Source organism: Narcine bancroftii, chromosome 2 (assembly GCF_036971445.1).
Source record: "Narcine bancroftii isolate sNarBan1 chromosome 2, sNarBan1.hap1, whole genome shotgun sequence".
Lineage (NCBI taxonomy): Eukaryota > Metazoa > Chordata > Chondrichthyes > Torpediniformes > Narcinidae > Narcine > Narcine bancroftii.
The window spans coordinates 71,045,209-71,065,686 of NC_091470.1; the positions used below are offsets into that span (position 1 = coordinate 71,045,209).

Below are 20,478 nucleotides of genomic sequence, written 5' to 3' on the forward strand. Positions count from 1 at the left end.
AAACTATCTTGCACGATGCTTAACACAGCGATTTCTGCTTTCAGAGCTTGGATTTTGCCCTGTATGGGAAGGTCAATCTGTCAGAATTTACCCTGGCTCTAGAGAACGAGCTCTTGATAACAAAGAATGGAATCCACCAAGCTGTTCTGGCCAGCTTCAAAAATGAGATTAGATATTTAATGTAAGTCAGTTGTTTCCTTGTTAGTTAAAGCAAGAGAATTAAATAATTTGTGTCATTTTTTTTTAACGTGCATCCACGCTCTCCGAAGTTCACATGTTATTTGGTGGACATTGTTTTGGGGTGATCATGCTTTTAGCAGAACCATCTTCTAAAACACAATCAGTCTAATGCTGTTGTGTTAAGAGCTTTATTTTCATTTTCAAATTTTTACTCATAGCTTTGAAATATCAGAGAAAATCCCAAAATGTTTTTTCATGAATTTGATTGTGCCTTAAAGGCAATGCCTGGATGTTCCTTGCATTGTTTTCTGTAAATGTTCTGTGCGTGGTGGCGCTAACACTGATGCTGGTGGCAGTGGTCCTGAATGTGACATGCTGTCAAGGGTTAGCTATTCTTTATTCTCAATGCCACAGAATGATAGGAGGCCATTCAGTCCATTATTTTTGTGCCACTCAATAAAAGACCTACTTAATCTGGCAATTTCCCAGTGATAGTGTCTCCACTTCAAAAGTTCACCCTTGTGTATTGTAAATGAGATGATTCTGCCTCCGCCACCTAATCATATCGTGAATTCCCAATCCCAAAGTACATGGGACTAAAGGAAAAATCTCCATTGATTAGAATATTTCAAGCACAAAAAGATAATCGTGGTTTTTGGAGGCCAGTCACCTTAGTTTACTATTACCTGATTCCTTAACCACCTGAAGAATCGCAATTGACAAGAATCATAACTAGACAAAGCTGATGAACCATCAATTTTATTCATTTAAGAACAAAGGCACATCCATACTGTTCGATTGTCCGGCTGGAACAGCCGCCTTTATACAGAGCCTGTGGGAGGGACCACAGGTACAAGCGGCCAATAGATGTGTCTGACCAGAAAATTATTTGCAACGATAGCACTCCATTAACACGATCTAGCACAGTAGATGCTGCAATTCCCAAGAAACCTGAATCCATCCAGCACCACCCTTGATTAAATTTGCAACTCTACACATTCATTTCATTTACTGCATCATCAGTTTAAACGCATCAATTCTTCTATCCAGAAGACCAATGGGTGCAAGTCCATGGAGATAGCACAGTGTATGTACATACATGCATGTCAGAATGTTAAACTGATTTAACTTTGAAGATTAAAAGGTTAGAATTTGACAAGATGAGGCAGAGGTGGAAGTCAGACTTAGGAATAACTGTTTCCCGTTGTCACTTTAGAGGTGACATTGTGCAACAATATAACATCTCCCCTTGGTGAGAATGCAATAGGAACAATAATTTCTTTTGAATATTTTAGTTTTGATTTTACAGACATGTGCATTTCAAACAATACAGGAGAACATTTGTCTCCTTTTACAGAATATATTTTACTGAGTCTTTTCCCCCCCTCTCCCCCACCCCTCCTCCCCAAAACGATAACTCAACAAACACGTATTAGTTGCAAAAGAAAATAAAACACCATAGAATTACAATGGTTACAATCGGTCACTGAAATCATCCAAAGATAACCTAAGCCAAGATGATACCCAAGCAACCTAAAGTACACAGAACAAACAAGACAAAAAGAAACCAAAAAAAAAAAAATTAGGGGTGTGTCGACTGGGTACCAGAGTCATTTCTTCAGTCCTGACATTCCGGCACTGCCGTGAACTTACCATCCACTACTCCTTTTAAATAAAGGAAGGGGGGGGGGTGTAATCATGCAATTATGGTTGTGACACTTCAACGTACTTGCCATACCTCCTCCTCAGATTGTAGGTGATTTATAGGAAGAATAGTTGGCGGCAACAACACCACCCCACTCCCCCATGTGAACAGAGCTTTTTAATGCGAGGTATGGGGGAATCCTAGCAAGAATGTCTACTCCCTGACCTGCTATAAATAACTGTTCTAGCATGCTCGCAAAGTGCAACCACAAATAAAACATTAATGCTACATGCTACATTAATTATCCAAAAATCCAAAATCTGAGACTTTTTTCATCACATGACACTAAGTAAATTACTCACACAACAAGTTTACACTGTGGGACACACTAACATGAAGTTTACAATGTGGGGGGGGGGAGTCATGTGATGGAGTAGTGGCCGGACGGTGAACTCCAGCCCTCTCCAGAAAACTCTATTATATATATATATATAAAATTAACTTCAGTAAATTTGTGCATATATAACTTTGTATTATAATGTGAATGCATGTATCTTTAAGTCTGAGTGAATGAGTGCATTTTTTAAATGGTGTTCCAAAATCCAAAACACTTCTAGTTCCATGCATTTTGGACAAGGGGGTATGCGATCTGTATAAGGTTGTGATTAGTAAAGTCAGTTACTAATGAAGGAAACCATACAGAGAAAATCATATTAATTATTCTGTAAATTATTCTTTTCAAAATTTAATATATTAACAAGCTCATTTTAATAAATATCTACCAATTATCTTTTAGGGAGCGTGCTGATCAAATTTCAAGAGAGAAAGAAAAACTTCGAACAGACTTAGAAAAAGCAGAGAAATTGAAAAATCTAATGGCTTCAGAGGTGGATGACCGCCATGCTGCTATAGAACAACTCAATGAATGCAATCTCCGGTACTTGATACCTTCCTCTCTCTGGCATGTGTATATGCCAGGTTAAAATAGCTAATAAGATAACAGACCGTGGCTCGACATCACTTTCTAACCTTGCAGCCTCACATATTTTGTAACATGCAGCAGGATTATGGTGTTATTTGATCTAAGTAATTTAATTTACTTCAAACAAGTTACTTTTTAGCTATTTTGGATAAGTATAACAGTTATTATTATGGAATACAGAATGAATTTAAGATAAGCCAGTCTGAATTATGCCTTGTGTATAGTGAAAGCTTCTTCAGGTCTTGTTTAACATGAGGAGGCATGTTTATAATGGTCCCCCATTTGGTATTAGACCTTTGAATACCGAGACATTGCTAAAAGAAAACAAAAAAAAAGATACTTGCCTTTGTTGGTTTCAAAGGTAACAAGCCATGAGATGACATTCTGCAAAATGCCTCTTTTTTGTATTTTTTTAATAGTTGTTCTGCTCAAACTCCAGTATTTGTCAATATCAATAATATCATTATTAACATTATTTACATTTCATAGTTGTTAATTCTATATAATCATCTCATAGAGTTTCAGATCTTTTTATACCCTTCCCTTCCCCCAACATTGAACACTTAACACCAGACTAATTATTACTTGCACACAATAACCAAAACACTCACAACAAAGGTGCGAAACTTATATTCAGGGGATTATGGGTTTGTTGCATTATGGTGGTTAGTGCATAGGCTGCCTTCCTTTTCCCGTGGCTTTCCCTGGTTAGAATGGGATGAACTTCCTTCACTCCCCACCAATTGAGGGGTGGATTAGGAGGGTAGGGTGTGACAGCGAGGTACGGCGATCCACTCTACAATTGTGCCCCTATGTAGTTCAAGTAGGGCTGTCAGACCTTCAAAAAGGTACTGTATTGTTTTCTTAGGTTGTAGGTAATTTTGTACAGAGGAACACAGCTCTGTATTTCTGTGTTACAACATTCAATGCTCAGGTAGGAGTTGGACTTCCAGGCAACTGCTATGCGCATCCTGGCCACCATCAATGCGGTCATGACTAATTGAATTTGAAATTTGGACAACTTTGTTGTAAGCCTGCATCCATTATGTTTCCCAACAGGAACAACATTGGATCCTGTGGGAATTCTTTACTTAAGATTTTTATTTTCCAGGGCTTGGCTCAATTCCACCCAAAAGGGTCTCAGCATAGCACATGTCCAGGTTGTGTGCACAAAACTTTCTGTCACAATGCCACATCTAAAACATTGATCTGATAATTCAGGTTTAGATCTGTTTAATTTTTTCAGGGTCAGGTACAGCTGGTGCACAAAATTATATTGCACCAGCCTGTACCAAGCATTGATAACTGCAGTCACGCTGATCCGGCACAGATCGGACCAGCACTGCTCATCAATCGTTATTCCTAAGTCTGACTCCCACCTCTGCCTCAACTTGTTGTCTTGGGTAAACTTATACCTCTCATTTTGTTCATTTAGATTGGTCACAGTGTTTGAGCTACCGAAAGAAAATAGACACACACACCGAGAGCAGTTCAGTTTATACAAATGTTTATTACTAATTCAAAAGCTGATTTCACACTACAATATGCAAGCCCTTCCCAACTATACTTATCAACGCTTGGACTGGTCCCAACTGCCGAAGCGAGGCAACGACTGCACACTTGTAGTAGGTTGTCAGGGCGCTGGTAGCAGCTTCTCCACCTCCCCCGACCGGGACGTTGCTCGGACTCTGGCTGTTCTTCCTTCTTGACAAGGGGTGTTCCCACCCCTCGGAGAGTCTAAACTTCAGCAGCAGGACCACAGGCTTATATACCCCAAAAACAATTAATCATGCGCCTACTCCTTCTAATATTTGTCAGTCAAAATCAAAACTGAACATTACATTCTACAATTTAGAAGATTAATTATTCTGGAACCAGGATGTTATAACTTCCTGGTTTATCTCGTAGATACAAAGACTTATTAAAACTTCTCGAGCAAGACAGGTTGTGACCAATTCGTCAATTTCAGAGTGTTGCATTTGACAACTGCTTTCCCTGGGCCTCACAGTGGAATTCCATTTCAAAGTGTATCTTCAGATAAGTCCCCATGGCTGAGTTTAATTACATCTGCTAGTTCTGAAAGTAAGGTGACCTGCGTGTGGACCCAGTGTCGTCAGTTCCACATAAGCAAAAAGCATCTGGGTACATGGTTTTAATCCTCCATTACATTCCACCCCTTGGTCACAATCTGTCATTTGCGAGGCCTAACCAGTATTTGAGTACAGAGGGAGCGAAAGAAGAGAAATCAAAACAACAATTACAAAGATAAGCAATGATGCGAGCAACCAACGGAGGATAGTGTGGCCCACTCCCCCAAATGTAGCAGTTAGCCATGAGAAAGGATTCCAACCAAGGCTCAAATTATCCTTGTTGGCCACAATACCCAGATACTGGAGCTCACGAACAGATTTTGAAACATGCTGAACAATAACATATTTATATAAGCTGCACTTGAGGCTGGTGACCGAGGACTTCCTTGGTGTAATGCATCGGACCGTGTTTCCCACGGGGAACTCCCTTGGAACGTCCTCGACATTACAAATCCAATTGCTGGCATCAAAGCAGCTGTTAAGCCAGATCACCAGGAGTGTAAAATGGAGAACCTGGAACAAAGAAGCCTGACACATGTCACTCACGATACCATAAGCGTTCAGTGTTTAAACAGACTAAATCATCCTGTCCCTCAATAGCTACCCACCGAGTGTTACCCTGGGCAGGTGTCACTATTTCCCCTTTTACAGGAGGGCCACTACCTGGTGGTGCCACCCATACCTTTTCTCCAACATTCTCTAGTTCGGGGATGGGGGGCAATGACTGTTATTCCTCTGGAATAGGCTGTAATTCAGGAGCGTGAAGAAGTCGGTGGAAAGGTGTACCTTCTTTTAAAGGGCGATGATTCAAATTGTCGACTGCCTGCTGCAGCACATGGCACCATCCCTTCTGGGTCCCCAGTGATGTTAACAAACGAATTTGTTCCTTCAGTAAGCCGTTCATTTGTTCAACTAACCCGGCAGCCTGCGGGTAATAAGGAATATGGTGGACCCATAAAATACCGTTGTCATTTGCCCAATCACAGATTGCTTTCCCGGAGAAGTGCGAGCCATTATCAGAGTGAATCTCCTCTGGAACATCATAACGATAAATCAAATGGTTTAGTCCTTGGATAGTGCTAGCTTGGTCGGCCGTCTTGGTGGGAAAAGTAAAAACCAGGCCCGAAAAGGTGTCAACCATTACTAGGACGTAATATTTACCCATACAGTCTAGCATGGGGCCTATGTAATCAATTTGCCAGACCGCAGCTGAGTGAGCACCCCGTTTTATTTGGCCATGCGGACCAGGTGGAACGGTATGGAACTTCACAAGCCGACATTCTGGGCATGTACGTACGTTCATGCGGACATCATCCTGATGGACGGATAAAGCATGTGTACGGGACCACATAGCTGATCCCTTCTCCCCCAAATGACCACTCTGTTCATGTGCCCATTGAGCCAGGGGGACGGTATCAGCACAGCTGATAGTGGCAAGCTGATCTGCTACTGCATTATGTTGAGCCATGTTAGTCGCCATATTGGTATGGGCATCAACGTGATAAACGGTTATCTCACGATGGTGGGAAGCATCCCACAACAGCTGCCACAACTCTTTGCCCCATACTGGGCGGACATGTATCATCCAGTTGTTCTTTTGCAAATCAGGCATCCATACCACAAGTCCATTAGCCAAAGCCCAGGAATCAGTAAACAGGCGAAGAGGGTGATCATGGGGATCTAGTGGTAAAGTGACTGCCTTCAACTCATCATACTGACTGGAGCCACCATCCCCCTCCTCCGATAACTGAGTTCCTGACCTGGGATGGTAAGCCACCTGTTCGTGTACGTGGCCCACCCCTTCAGGCCCTCTGGTCGCATGACTCTGAATATACCACTTCCATTTAACAATAGAAGACTGCTGAGCCCGCCCGATCTTTAGATTAGCATCATTAGCCAGGACCCAATTCATTATAGGAAGTGCAGGTCGCAATTGAACATCTGCATCACCTGTCATTCTTTCAGTCTCTAGCAGGGCCCAGTAACAGGCTAGGAACTGTTGTTCAAAAACAGAATAACGAGTGGCAGCCTCGGGCATGGTACGTGACCAGAATCCCAGCGGGACTCGGCGACCCTCTTGTTTCTGCCAGAGGCTCCAGGAGGCCACATCATCAATATAATGGTGAATTGAGAGGGAAGGCGATACTGGAAGGTGGGTGAAGGTATACTGGCGCCCCTTCCAGGTAAAGGCGAACTGATCCTGTGAGTCCTCAGCTATAAGAATACTGAAGAAGGCGTTAGCGAGATCAATGACAGCATACCATGTTCCTGAGTTCCCAGTAGCAATGTTTTCAATAAGGGTGACAATGTCCGGAACTGCTGAAGCAAGTGGTGGGGCATGTTTGTTCAAAAATCGATAATCAACTGTCATTCTCCAGGAGCCGTCCGGCTTCTGGACTGGCCAAACAGGGCTATTAAAGGGCGACGTTGCGGGCCTCACTACCCCTTCTTCTTGCAGAGCATCGATGGTGGCAGTAATCTCTTCCTGCCCCCCAGGGAGACGATATTGTGGAATGCACACTGGTTTCATGGGGGCTGGCACCATCACAGGATCCCACTTAGCCTGACCCACTACTAGTTTTTTTGTAATAGTTCGAATTCCAAATTCAAATCCCCCTTGGCTAATATTAAGGGCCATACCGGCCAACATATTAATACCCAGGATACACTCGTCAGTAGCAGCCACCAGGGCATGTAACCAGACAGGGGAAGGGCTATCACCCACCATGGCACAGACTTTTATTTCCTTTGCCAGGGTGACCGCTCCTCCCAACCCCTCTATTCGAAAGGCCGGTCCAGTCCAGAGGTCGGGATTACCAGGAATCACCGAGTGCTCTGCACCGGTGTCGACCAAAGCCAAGTATTGGCGATCATTACCCCCACCCCAGTGGATTGTTAACGGTATGTAGGGCTGCGGATCCCCGTGTGTGCGCCGTGTCTCGATGGGGTAGACACGGGAATCCTGCCCACACCTTCAGGCTTCAGAAGGGTTCGGGGGCTTCCAGGACCACATGCTATTGTTATCTTTAAGAGCCTGTTTAACCCATTGTTTTACCTCATCATGAATAACTGAAGCAGGAGAAGCCAGCTCGATAGAAGCAGCAGTGGGAGCAGAAAGCACAGCTGGGCCAGGAGGACTCAGCAGCTGGGGATGATGTTCCCCTGCTTTTTGCCTAAATCGATCTCCAATGGCAGCCAGCTCTTTTACAGAGAAATCACGGATCATTGACTCCTTCCGACCCCTGTTCCCACTTTGGCTCACAGGGTCCTCCACCCAGTCTAGGGGAGGAGGTGGAGGCCATCCAACAGAGGGAGTAGGCCATAGAGCATAATCAGGGGTTTGGGTATTTTCCCCTGGGTCCACATGGGAAACCGGGGTATCTATCCCTTCCATCTCTACCCTTACATCATCCCCCCTTCTGTCTGTTTGGGAAATCTGCTGCCTTATAGGGCGGGCGTGAACAGCAGATGGAGAGGGTAGTATGTTAGACACATGCTGAGGAGTATCTGCATTATTACCATTGTCATTCCAGATATTCCCATCCCAATCCTCAATTACATCAGGATCGTCACCATTCCTTATCATGGCATGATTACGATATGGATTGGGTTCTACTTCATGCCTTTCCTTATCTGCACAGAGCTGCTGCCGGAGTTTAATATTACGGCAAATCATTTGGACATGCTTATCTTCCCATTCTTTGGCTCTGTCCTGACTGGTGCGAACAATCTCGCTCATCATGGAACAGCATTGTCGCAGGACTTCTAGCTCCTCCTCTAATTGCTTTCTTTTGCACTGAGATTCTACTTCTCTTTGAATTAATTCTGCTTCACGCTGAACGGAGTGGCGTAATGCTGTGGCCAGCAGCCAAAAACCATTCGTTAGCGTTCCCTTTTTATCAGGAAATTTACTTTCTCGAAGGAGAGTGGCAACCCGCTCTCCCAGAGGTGCACTTGATGAGTCTAACTTCTCATCCCAACTAATGGGTGGTCCCAACAAAGACAGGGTATTGGCCAACATGCCAAACCCATCGTCTTTGGAAGTCCATCCAGGAATCAAGAACTGCTCAGGGCTCACCTGTTTCTTTCGGCGAAACATCTTGAGACCAATCCTGCTCGCAGCGCCAATTGTCTTGGGTAAACTTATACCTCTCATTTTGTTCATTTAGATTGGTCACAGTGTTTGAGCTACCGAAAGAAAATAGACACACACACCGAGAGCAGTTCAGTTTATACAAATGTTTATTACTAATTCAAAAGCTGATTTCACACTACAATATGCAAGCCCTTCCCAACTATACTTATCAACGCTTGGACTGGTCCCAACTGCCGAAGCGAGGCAACGACTGCACACTTGTAGTAGGTTGTCAGGGCGCTGGTAGCAGCTTCTCCACCTCCCCCGACCGGGACGTTGCTCGGACTCTGGCTGTTCTTCCTTCTTGACAAGGGGTGTTCCCACCCCTCGGAGAGTCTAAACTTCAGCAGCAGGACCACAGGCTTATATACCCCAAAAACAATTAATCATGCGCCTACTCCTTCTAATATTTGTCAGTCAAAATCAAAACTGAACATTACATTCTACAATTTAGAAGATTAATTATTCTGGAACCAGGATGTTATAACTTCCTGGTTTATCTCGTAGATACAAAGACTTATTAAAACTTCTCGAGCAAGACAGGTTGTGACCAATTCGTCAATTTCAGAGTGTTGCATTTGACAACTGCTTTCCCTGGGCCTCACAGTGGAATTCCATTTCAAAGTGTATCTTCAGATAAGTCCCCATGGCTGAGTTTAATTACATCTGCTAGTTCTGAAAGTAAGGTGACCTGCGTGTGGACCCAGTGTCGTCAGTTCCACATAAGCAAAAAGCATCTGGGTACATGGTTTTAATCCTCCATTACACTTGTCAAGGCCTGGTTTAGGACCTTCTGTTTGGAGCAAGAAATACATTGCCAAAATGAACTTCTTTGTGCTCCCCTTTCAAATCACTGCCCACTGGTAGGACCATAGTTGGACCTAATCTGTCCTGTAGAAAAGATCTTGTCTGAAGGTAAGTACAAATTCTCACACATGAGTCTCTTTAAAGTTGGTGACACGACAAGCTTTATTTACAAGTCTGCAGAGTTGGACTCAACTGGCTTCTCGCCAAGTCAAGCCCCGATACATACAGTGCATTGATTTTTATACCTTTTTTGCTTGTCCTTCCCCTCCTCTTTAACACTGTTTTAATTGGTTAGTTTTTGCAAAATCATTCTAAGTACACTTGCATTTGTAATTATCATGTTAGTCAAGTACACTACGAACTCTGCACACACTAAATTCTGTTTTTCACTCTTTTATCAATCTTTGGCTCCTACATGTCTCTTTGTGACCATGAAAGATCTCTGTTTGTTATAACATTGTCCAGCTGAACTTTTATGGTAAGCTCCCTGTCTATTCTGGCTTCCCCTTTTATGATTAATCATCACATTTTAACTTAAGCCCTTTTTAACCTAAATTCTCTATCTATAAAAGTAAGTGTCAATGGTATTAATTTATTTGGAATCAGAGGTGCTTTTAGAGACAGCTCCACTTTGGTTCCTACATATTGGTTAATTTTGTTCCAAATGAGGATTATTTGTTTTAATATGGGGTTGCCTTTCTTTTCTGATAGCAATTTAGTGTCCCATTTATAAAGTCCTCTGCTATCTGCCTCACCTATCACATGCAGATCGATTTGTGTCCAGGATAGTACTCTTCCCCCCTCAAAGAGAGAGGCGACATATCTCTACTGGGCTGCCCAATAGCATTTTTTAAAGTCTGGCATTGGCAATTTCTACAAAATTCCTCTTGAGTTTTGTTTATTTTTCTGTGGTAGCAAGGAAAGTAAATGTCTTCTTGGAACAGTAGTAAACAAAAGCTCTCAGAAAATGTCTTGTGATAATGGGAGAAACTAGTTATGAAATTTGATATGCAAAAAGCCTGATCTGTTTGCAAAATATCTGAAAATGCTCTGGCATTCTAATATACCTAAACTGGCCTCAAGCCCTTTGTTCTGGCCAGTAAGGTTAAGGAGTATCTTAAGAAATTCTCAAGTATATTAATGGCAAAAGAGCAACTCAGGAGAAAATAGGGCTCTTTAAAGATTAGCAAGGATGTCTCTGCATGAATCCACAGGGGATGAGTGAAGTCCTAAATGTGTACTTCTTGCCTGTATTTACTGTGGAAAAAGACATTGAGCCTATGGAAGTCTGGGAAATAAATTGTATTGGTGTGGAAGAGGAGGTTCTGGAGATATTAAAATGCATAAAAGCATTCAGATCCCCAACGATTGATCAAGTGTATCTTGGGTTATTGTTGGAGGCAGTGGAATGAATTGAAAAACCCCTGGCAGAGATATTTGCATCATTGTTAGGCACTGGTGAGGTGCTGGTAGATTGGAGGGTGACTAATATTGTGCCTTTATTTAGAAAAGGTTGCAAGAACAGGCCGGTGAACTACAGTTCCATGAGTTTATGTTAGTTGTGGGTAAGTAACAAGGGGATTCTGAGGGTTTGAATCTTTATGCGTTTGGAAAGGCAAAGACTGATTAGTGATGGTCAGCAGGGCTTAGTATGTGGGAAATCATGTTTCATGAATTAGATAGTTTTTTTGAAGAGGTGAGTAAGAAGGTTGCTAAGGGCAAGGTTCCAGATGTTGTCTACATGGATTTTGACACGGTCCCGCATGGTAGGCTGGTCCCAAAATCCAGATTCATTAGGTCCTGGTTGAGCTGGACAATTGTATACAGAATTGGTATTAATGGTAAAAGGCAGAAGGTGGTAGTGAAAGATTGTTATTCTGGTTGAAGGCCTGTGATCATTAATGTTCCAGGGATCCATGCTGGATCTACAATTGTTACCATGTGGATCAAGGACTTTGACCATATAGTTAGCCTGGTCATAAAGTTTGCCAGTGATCAGTGGTATAGTGGACAGTGAAGAAGGTTATCTGAAATTGTAACAGGATTGAGGTGAACTAGGAAAGTGGGCCAACAAATGGCAGAAGAACTTAATTCCAACAAGGATGAGGTTTTGCACTTTGGAAGGTTAAACCAGAGCAGGATATAAACAGTGAACGGTCGGGCTTCAGAGAGTGATATAGAACAGAGAGGTTCAGGAGTACAGGTGCATAGTTCCCTGAAAATAATGATACAGGTTGAGAGTGTTTGGCACACTTGCCTCTATTGATCATGGCATTGAGTACAGTAATTGGATGTCATAATACAGCTGTAAAGAATGTTGGTGATGCAGCACATGGGGTATTGTGGAAGTTCTGGTCATTAACGTAGAAAGGGCCCAGAAAATATTCACAAGAATGTTACTAAGACTGGCGTGCTTCAATTATAAGAAGAGGTTGGATAGGCTGGGTCTTTTCTCCTTGGTGTGCATGAGGGTAAGGAGGGAGGGTACCTTTATAGATGTTTACAAAATGATAAGGAGCATAGATAAGGGAAATAGTCATGGTCTTTGCCCCCAGTGTAGGGAATCTAAAAGTCAGGAGCATAATTTTAAGGTGAACTGAGAAAGAGTTTAAAAGGACCCAAAGAGCAAGGAGAGGGGATCTAGGGAACAAGATGCCAGAGTAACTGGTAGAGGTGGGTACCATTGTAGCATTTAAAAGATATTTAGACAGGTTCATTGATAGGAAAGGTTTAAAGGGATAGTGGCTGAATGCAAGCAAATGGACTGGCATGTATAGGTTACCTGACCAGCATGGACAAGCTGGGCCAAAGAGCTATTTCCAGGCTGTAAAATTCCATGACGGATTCTAAACACGTTTCCTTTATTTGTATCATTATTGTCTTGTTTGTTTAGTAAGTTGGAGCAAGAATACAAGAACCGTCTCGCTGCTCTGAAGACCGACCTAACCAAAGAGAAAGACCAGTTTTTTCTTCAAGCCAATAAACAAAGAATAGAACTTGAAAAAGAGATTGAGAAAGAGAGAGCAGAAGAAGGATACCTCCGAGATCGCCTTGCACTAGCGTTAAAGGTGAAATTTTGTGATTTTTTTTTCCCTGTATGATTCAGACACCAGAGAATCACTTTAGAATTTCATCATATGACAAAAGACTGCATTTCAGCAAAACTAAATAATGAAAGCTGATTATTTGAGTTGAATTGTAATTAAAATACTGAAAACTATTGGGCAATGTTTCTTTTTGTTCATATGCATGCAATAGATCCTGCTCTGCATAGTTTTGCCAACTTTGATCTCCCTTCAAGTGTATTTGTAAAACAAAAATACTGAAAAAATACAGAAAGTTGACACTAAATTCTGATTTTTAGACACTTCATCTAAATGGTGTTCCCCATCATTCTTGGTGTGCTGGGACATGAGTCATATGGTCAGATTCCATTTAGTCCTCCATGACTGTGCTGACATCACCTATTTACTCTAACTAAGCAATTCCATTTTATTTCCTCCTCATTCCATTAACTCCCTCCAAATTCTACCACTCACCCACACACTAAGAACAATTTTCATTTACACATTAACCTACCAATCTGCATCCTTTGGGATATGCCAAGAAACTGGATTGCTCAGAAAAACCCCACCCAATTCCATACAAACTCCACACAAACAGTTCCGGAAACCATGTGTGAACCTGTGGTGGTCGAGCAGCGAGGTAGTAGCTCTGCAGATTGCATCATCATGTTCGCCATGTATGAACTCAAAGGTACTGTAACAATATTAATATTTGGGGAGAATTTATAAGATTTAGAGGAGGTCACATACATTCACACATTTTAAAACAAATCTTATTTGAAAGACTGAAGAATTCACATTGCAGGATCCCTGGAGAATGTAAGCACCATTCACAAGTAGGTGTTAATTGAACTGACGTCATAAAATGCTTGGCCATTGTCTTGCTGGAGTCATGCTAACAGTACCCTTTCTGAAAAGTGCTCATAGAAAGGTCACTCCTGGATTTTGTTTATCTAACAACAGGTGGGAGCAGAAGAAAGAACTGTTGTTTTGCTCAGGGAGGTGAGGATTTTGCAAGACGTGAGTCACATGCTCTCTTTGGAGTTTCAGTTGGAAGAGAGAGAGAGTTGAGTTAACAGCTCAGTCAGTCAGTCAGTGTGTGGGATGCTGACAAGTAACTGAAAAGTGGAATCCAGGCAAAACTGTTTGAAACTGATGAAAGCAAGTTCCAGAGCAGTAGATGGCTAGAAGTGCTATCTTTCTGAAGTTTCTCTTGAAATAGAGGAAGGATTAGAACTCTGTGGTAGCTTGAGAAAGAGGTTACCATCTAGAAGACCCTGATGGAGCAAGTTTCATCAGCGAGACCTTGAGGTGATTAGTGGTGGTACCTCAGTTGTGGAAATCCTGGAGCAACAAATATCTCTCTCTGCAAACCCTACAAGAACCTTCCTGAGTGGTAAACATTTACCTTTCAAGCACCAAGCCTGGTGAACTTTATACATGTTAAATTCTGTGTACAGTATGGTGATTGCCTGAAACCAGAGAACTTGGAAGAAGGAGAAGTGAACCAAAGCACTTTTCTTAAATTTACGCACACATTGCATACACGTGCGCTTAGAATTAGAAGGGGGTTAATTTGGGTTAGTTAAGTATAGAGTTAGTTAATGTTTGATTCTACTTTCATGTTTGAAGTTGATTAAAAATAACTTTTGTTTAGAAAGACACTTGTCTTTGTGAATGTCTATTGTTGCTGGGTTTTGGGGTCGTTTGGGCTCGTAACAGTACTCATTGAAGATTCTATGAAAGATGCACATCCAGAAAGAAGACTGTGGTCTGTCACGAGGCGTGAAAGAGTATAAACATTTTCATCCACAAGGTTATGTGACAGATGCACTGTTAATTACTACATGTAAAAATAAAAATTAATACATAATTCATGATGTTTCAGATGACAGTAGGGAAGTGATACAATACAGAGAGTTGAATGTGAAGAGAATAAAAGGACATGAGAGTCAGCATGAGCTCAGTGGTCTATTTCTGTGCTGTCTGACTAGGACACCGAAACATCAGAGTATGAAATTTTTCTGCATTAATGTTAGTTTAGTATTTACTGGCCATATGAATTATGTGTAGTAACTCCTCAACTTTTCCTTGTTTCTCATAATGTAAAGTTTCAAATGCAAAAACCTGAGTATCTTGGACTGAACTAACTCGATCCTTTGTTTTGCATTTTTTCATTATTTTATAAAGATGTTCTTTTGAAAAATATGCTTAGACATCAATAAACTGTCCTTTGTCTTCTATTAAAGGAAAACAGTCGGTTAGAGAAAGAGCTTTTAGAAAATTCAGAGAAGTTGTTTGAATCTGAGATACTTGCAAAGAAGCTAAAACACAATCTGGACACAGTTTTAAAAGAGAAGGTAATTGATGAGATTTACCTGAGCTCATTCTTTGTATGTTGTTTAGTTTAATGTGTGGAGAATTGGTGGGTGAGGGCTGGATGAGCACCAGGTGATGGGGAAAATGAGACAAGTGTAATTAGGTGCTTGATTGTCAGCATGAGCTGAAGACCCTGTTTTCTGCACTGTGCAACCCATCTAGATCTATGTTCCATGATCTTTCTACGTCCTTCATGTGACTGGTTCCCTAATGCATTGGAGAACTGACTGGTGCTCAGTAACATGCAGAACCTGCCTCTTCCATAGTTTACATCCATGCATATTGTAGGGGTGCTCATGCAGAACTAGAAACAGATCCCAAGTGAGTCTCTTCAATGAGTTTACTTGCTGGCTCTTGTTTGAGCCATACCATCTACCCCCCACCTGACTCCACACCCAACTGTCAATTTCCTTAATTCTGTCCAACTACACCATTCTCTACAATAGTCAATCCTATCACTTTTTGGCTATGGACTCCTTAGAACTCTGCTCCTTCCCTGTGAAGAGGTCGTTTAGTTGGTTTCTTCTGTACTTATCTCCTACTGACTACATTAAAAAAAATATTTCAGTCCATGGCCCCCTTGAAATATGCTGTGGCCCCCATTGAGAATGACTGCCCTAGAAGGGAACATCTCTACTGTTCTCTCAGCTCATCTCTACTAAGCTGCTAAACATCACCCCAGCTCAAGTGCTGCTTCCCACCCAACTTCCTCCACTGATTCCCAGAACCTAACCCTTGTTACAACTGTCTCTTTGCTCCTTTGAGGCTGGCACCAATCTCCCCTGCATTCTAACCATTCCCTGATGACCAGAACTGTCAATCCTTCATAACAGACTTCACTCATGGTCCCTGGCTACTAACTGCTCCAACCTGCTTGATTCCTTGCAATCACCGGACCCCAAGCCCAAGGGGTTGGACCCTTCTGGCCCAACCTACTGAATCCCAATGTATTCTCTCATCTATAACTCCCCCAGGCCACTTTCTGCTTCACCCAAACCTTGCATCCCCACACTTCACCCCCAACTCACTCTAGACCTCATTATAGTTTTTATGTGCTTTACTTGATCTTCTAGAATTTGTTCAGTAAAGATCTCTTATGCTGCTAAATCCCAAACTTCAACACTCTGTGGCCTGTTATGCATTGATGTGCATTATTCAACTACCAGTATTTTTTGAAAGAGGGCATTTTGTGAAAAACAGTAGATTTTCTTGGGATAGCATAATTAAATGAACTTTGCACAAAATTTGGAATACATTCATTAAAAATAGTCAGTAAAACCTGTGCACACGTGCAAATAGATAGATTCAGTTTTGAAATGTCCATAATATTAATAATGTATTCACTTCCATTCCCAACAGTTCGGAGGCCTCGATCCCACAAGTGCCGAGTTCTTCTTGAATGAAGAAAAATTTAAATGGCTGCGAAACGAGTATGAACAGCAGTTTAGGGTAAGTAAAATGGAGATTGTATTTCATGTTATATGGAAAACAACTCTTAGTTGCAAACAAAACTAAAAAAATCATGAACAGATTCATGAGCCGATGATTTGTGTTTACCATTTTGTACTACTGCAGAAAGAAAATGGTGTTGCTGGTGTGGAGAGAGTGCTCAGACCAATTACCGACGGTGTAGTGATAGAGTGCTAGTGACAATCCTGACCACTCGAGGGAGTCACAGACTAGTTTAGAGTAGCTTGGGTCGGTTTCAAGATGGATGCCTCCACACAGTCTTGAGTCTATAGCTAATAAAGTATATTTGTTTTAAAAGAACTCAAGTTTCTTTATTACAATAAAAAAACATCACAGATGGTTCAATTCAGGCTTTAAATAGCCTGTTAAAGGAGCCAACGGTGTTTTATTTTAAAATCCTCCAACAACGGGGTCTGGGCACAAGATGGCAGCCTCAAAGGTTTGCAGACTCCAGGGAAGCAGAAGGAGTGGAGATGACCCTATGGGTCAGTGAGCATGGTGGTGGACCATTGAGGGGTGTTGTAGCTGAACGCACAGGCAGTGGGCTGTTGTTATCTAGATGAGAATCCCTCGCTGGCTGTGGGCTGTTGGCGACTTCCAGTCAAAGAACTCGCACAAGGCTGCAGACTGCTTGAGACTGGCTCAAAATTGGCTGAAGGGGTACCAGGTATCAAAAACTGGATTCGAGAGGGTGTTGAGGGCACTGAAGGCTTTCTGATCTTGTCAGAGGTTTGGATCTAAAGCTTGGGATGCTGATAATTTAGACTGAAATCTGTGCGGCTGCAGAGGGAGCCATAGACAGCGACTCTGAAGTGCCCCTCTTTTGCTTCGCTTTCTCTGGCTGTAAAGGGCACCAGGCAATTTCTGCTGATGGTGAATATTTACCTTACAGCAGACTAAATGCAATTTTGTAAAATATTTTATCTGCTTTATTACATGATGATAAAAGAATCTTAAATGTGCTCCATTTTTTTCATAGCATGTTAAGTATGATTTTATCACAATCGTTTAGTTCTTGCATTGGTAAATGCGAGATCATCCATTTGAAAGAAAAAAATGGTAAAATGTGATAGATTGTTATATTTTATATTGTAAATAGATATGTTTTAAAGGAGATAAATTGTGGCAGTTTTTTTTTAGTGTAGGTCACATAAAAACACTTCAAAACAGATCTCATTTAAAAATGCCAGAGCTCTGCTCAAGCCAGACAGTTCAGGATCCGAGTGCCTTTGCAAAAACTTTAAAGAATGCCTATAAGGACTTCACAAGTAGGTGTTAATTGGACCTTGTGTGGAGTAATGGATTATTGTTTTTGAAAGTAACAGATGAACGGACTCAAAGATTAGATCTGGTGCCGCAGTCTGTCTGAATGCAGTTTGCTGTTCTAGGAAGGTCATGTGGTTTTGCAAGCAGAGAGAGTCAAACGGGCTTTTCTCAGAGAGAGTGAGAAATATAGTTCAGCAACAGCAGCTGGGACTGGAACATGAGAAGCTGGCAAGCTTGTGCAAAAAACCCATTTTGAAGACTGGTTGTGAGTTCATAGTTCAGCCTGTTCAAACCCCTTGTGGTCCATACAAGAGGAGATGGCTGGCTGTATGATGTTTCACTTGAAATAAGGGAAACAGAAAAGGAACTCTGTGGTGACCTGAAAGAAAGAGGTTATCATTTGTAAAACCTTGATGGGGCAAGTTTACTTGGTAAGACCCTGAAGTGGCTGATCAGAAGGTATCAGTTTGTGTCCAATGAGCAACAAATCTCTCTCTGAAAACCAACAAGAACCTTCCTGAGTGGTAATCATTTACCTTTCAAGCTCCAAAGCCTGGCGAAATTCATAAATGTTAAATTCTGTGCACAGTATAAGAATTGCCTGATACCGATGAACTTGGAGCAGTGAGAAGTAAGATTGGATTGTGAATCAAATAACTTTTCTAAACTTACACACACATTACATACACATGTGCTTTGAATTAGAAGGGGGTTGTTAATAGTAATAAGTTAAAGTTTGATTCTGATTTCATGATTAAAGATAATTAAAAGCAACTTTTGTTTAAGTAACCATTTGTCTTGGTAAATTTCTATTGCTCATGGGTTTTGGGATCCTTTGGGCCCGTAACAAAAACACTACTATTTAAACATTGAAAAATTGTAGCATGATATTGTTCAAAGAGATCTGGGAATGCTTGTATATGAAACTCAAAATGTTAATTTGCAGGTACAAATGAAATGTTGTCTTTCATTGCTTGAATTTAAGAGCAGGGATGTCCTGCAACAGCTGTACAGAGTACTGGTGAAGCTGCACCTGGAGTACTGTGTGCAGTTCTGGTCTTACTTCAGAAATGAGAAACTGGCTTTGGAGTCTTTGCAGATGAAGGTGATTGCAGAAATGAGATTAGCTAAAAAGAAGGGATTGATTAGCCTGAGATGATACACATTGGAGTTTAGAATGATTGGGTGTGGAAATCTTTATAGAAGCATTTTAAATTCTGAAAAGAACAGATAATATAGAATTAGGGAAGTTGAATCCACTGAAAGGTGAGACAAGATTTAGAGAATATAGTCTCAATATTTCAGGAGAATATATATAATGGAGAAATAAGGAGGAACTGCTTTGTAATCACTAAAGAAATAAATGCTGAGCAAACGAGTGGGTCGAAAGAGAGAGAAGTCCCCTGATCCTGATCGAATGCTTCCTGGGGTACTGAAAGAAATGATAAAAGTTATAGCAAATTTTTTTTCAGTAATTTATCAGCATTCTCTGGACTCTGGGCAAGTCCCAGCCGATTGGTAGACGGCAAATGTGATGCCACTATTTTTGAAAAAGGGATGTAGACTGGTGGCAGGTAACTATGGACCAGTTAGCTTCAGGTCTGTGGTTGGGAAAATGCTTGAACTTAATTAAAGAAGAAATTGCAAGACATCTGGGGAGAAATAATTCCATCAGGCAGATGCAGCATGGATTCGGGAAGTGCAGGTCACGTTTGAGTTCTTTGAGGATATAATGAGCACTGGAGAGAGAGGAAGAGGTGGATGTTACATACTTATATTTCCAGAAGGCATTCGATAAGGTTCCACAAAAAAATACATCCATAAGATGAAGATTCATGGATTATCCATGTATTAAGCATGGATATAGGAGTGGTTGAGAAAAATGGGTGTTTCTCTGGTTGGCAATCAGTGGTGGATGGAGTGCGATAGAGGTTGGTACTTGGCCCACAACTGCACAGTGTACATTAATGATTTGAAATAGGGTACCAAATGTAGCATATGTAAGTTTGGTAGTGACACTGAATTGAATGGAAAAGCAAATTGAACAAAAGGTGCAAAGCATCTGCAGAGATATGTGGATAGCTTAAATGAGTGAGCAAGGATCTGGCAGATGGAGTACAATGTTGGTAAATGCATCCACTTTGAAAGGAAGAATAGCAGACCAGATTATTATTTAAATGTTGAAAGATTGCATCATGTTGTGTGGAGAGAAACTTGGAGGTGTTTATGCATGAATTGCAAAATGTTAGTTTGTAAGTGCAACAGATCATCAAGAAGGCAAATGGGATGTTGGCCTTCATTGCTAGAGGGATTGAATTTAAGAGTAGGGAGATTCTGCTGCAACTGTAAAGGGTACTGGTGAAAACACAGCTGGAATACTGTGTGCATTTCTATCGCCTTATTTGAGAAAAAATATACTGACTCTGCAGATGGTGCAATTGAGGTTCACAGGTGGATTC

At 41.5% G+C, this 20,478-nt stretch overlaps 1 protein-coding gene across 11 annotated transcripts in view; it reads left to right on the forward strand.

Moving 5' to 3' along the window:
• The window catches only part of nin (ninein (GSK3B interacting protein)), a 165,940-nt gene that overhangs the window by 105,792 nt on the left and 39,670 nt on the right, over positions 1–20,478 (forward strand). For all 11 annotated transcript variants that reach the window (XR_011351382.1, XM_069917054.1, XM_069917056.1 and 8 more), the window contains 5 exons: positions 45–181; positions 2,622–2,762; positions 12,733–12,907; positions 15,154–15,264; positions 16,643–16,732. Coding sequence is in view for 10 of the 11 variants with exons in the window: in XM_069917054.1 (XP_069773155.1) it covers positions 45–181; positions 2,622–2,762; positions 12,733–12,907; positions 15,154–15,264; positions 16,643–16,732 (654 nt within the window). In the remaining variant the exon portion in view is untranslated. The remainder of the gene's footprint in view (positions 1–44; positions 182–2,621; positions 2,763–12,732; positions 12,908–15,153; positions 15,265–16,642; positions 16,733–20,478) is intronic.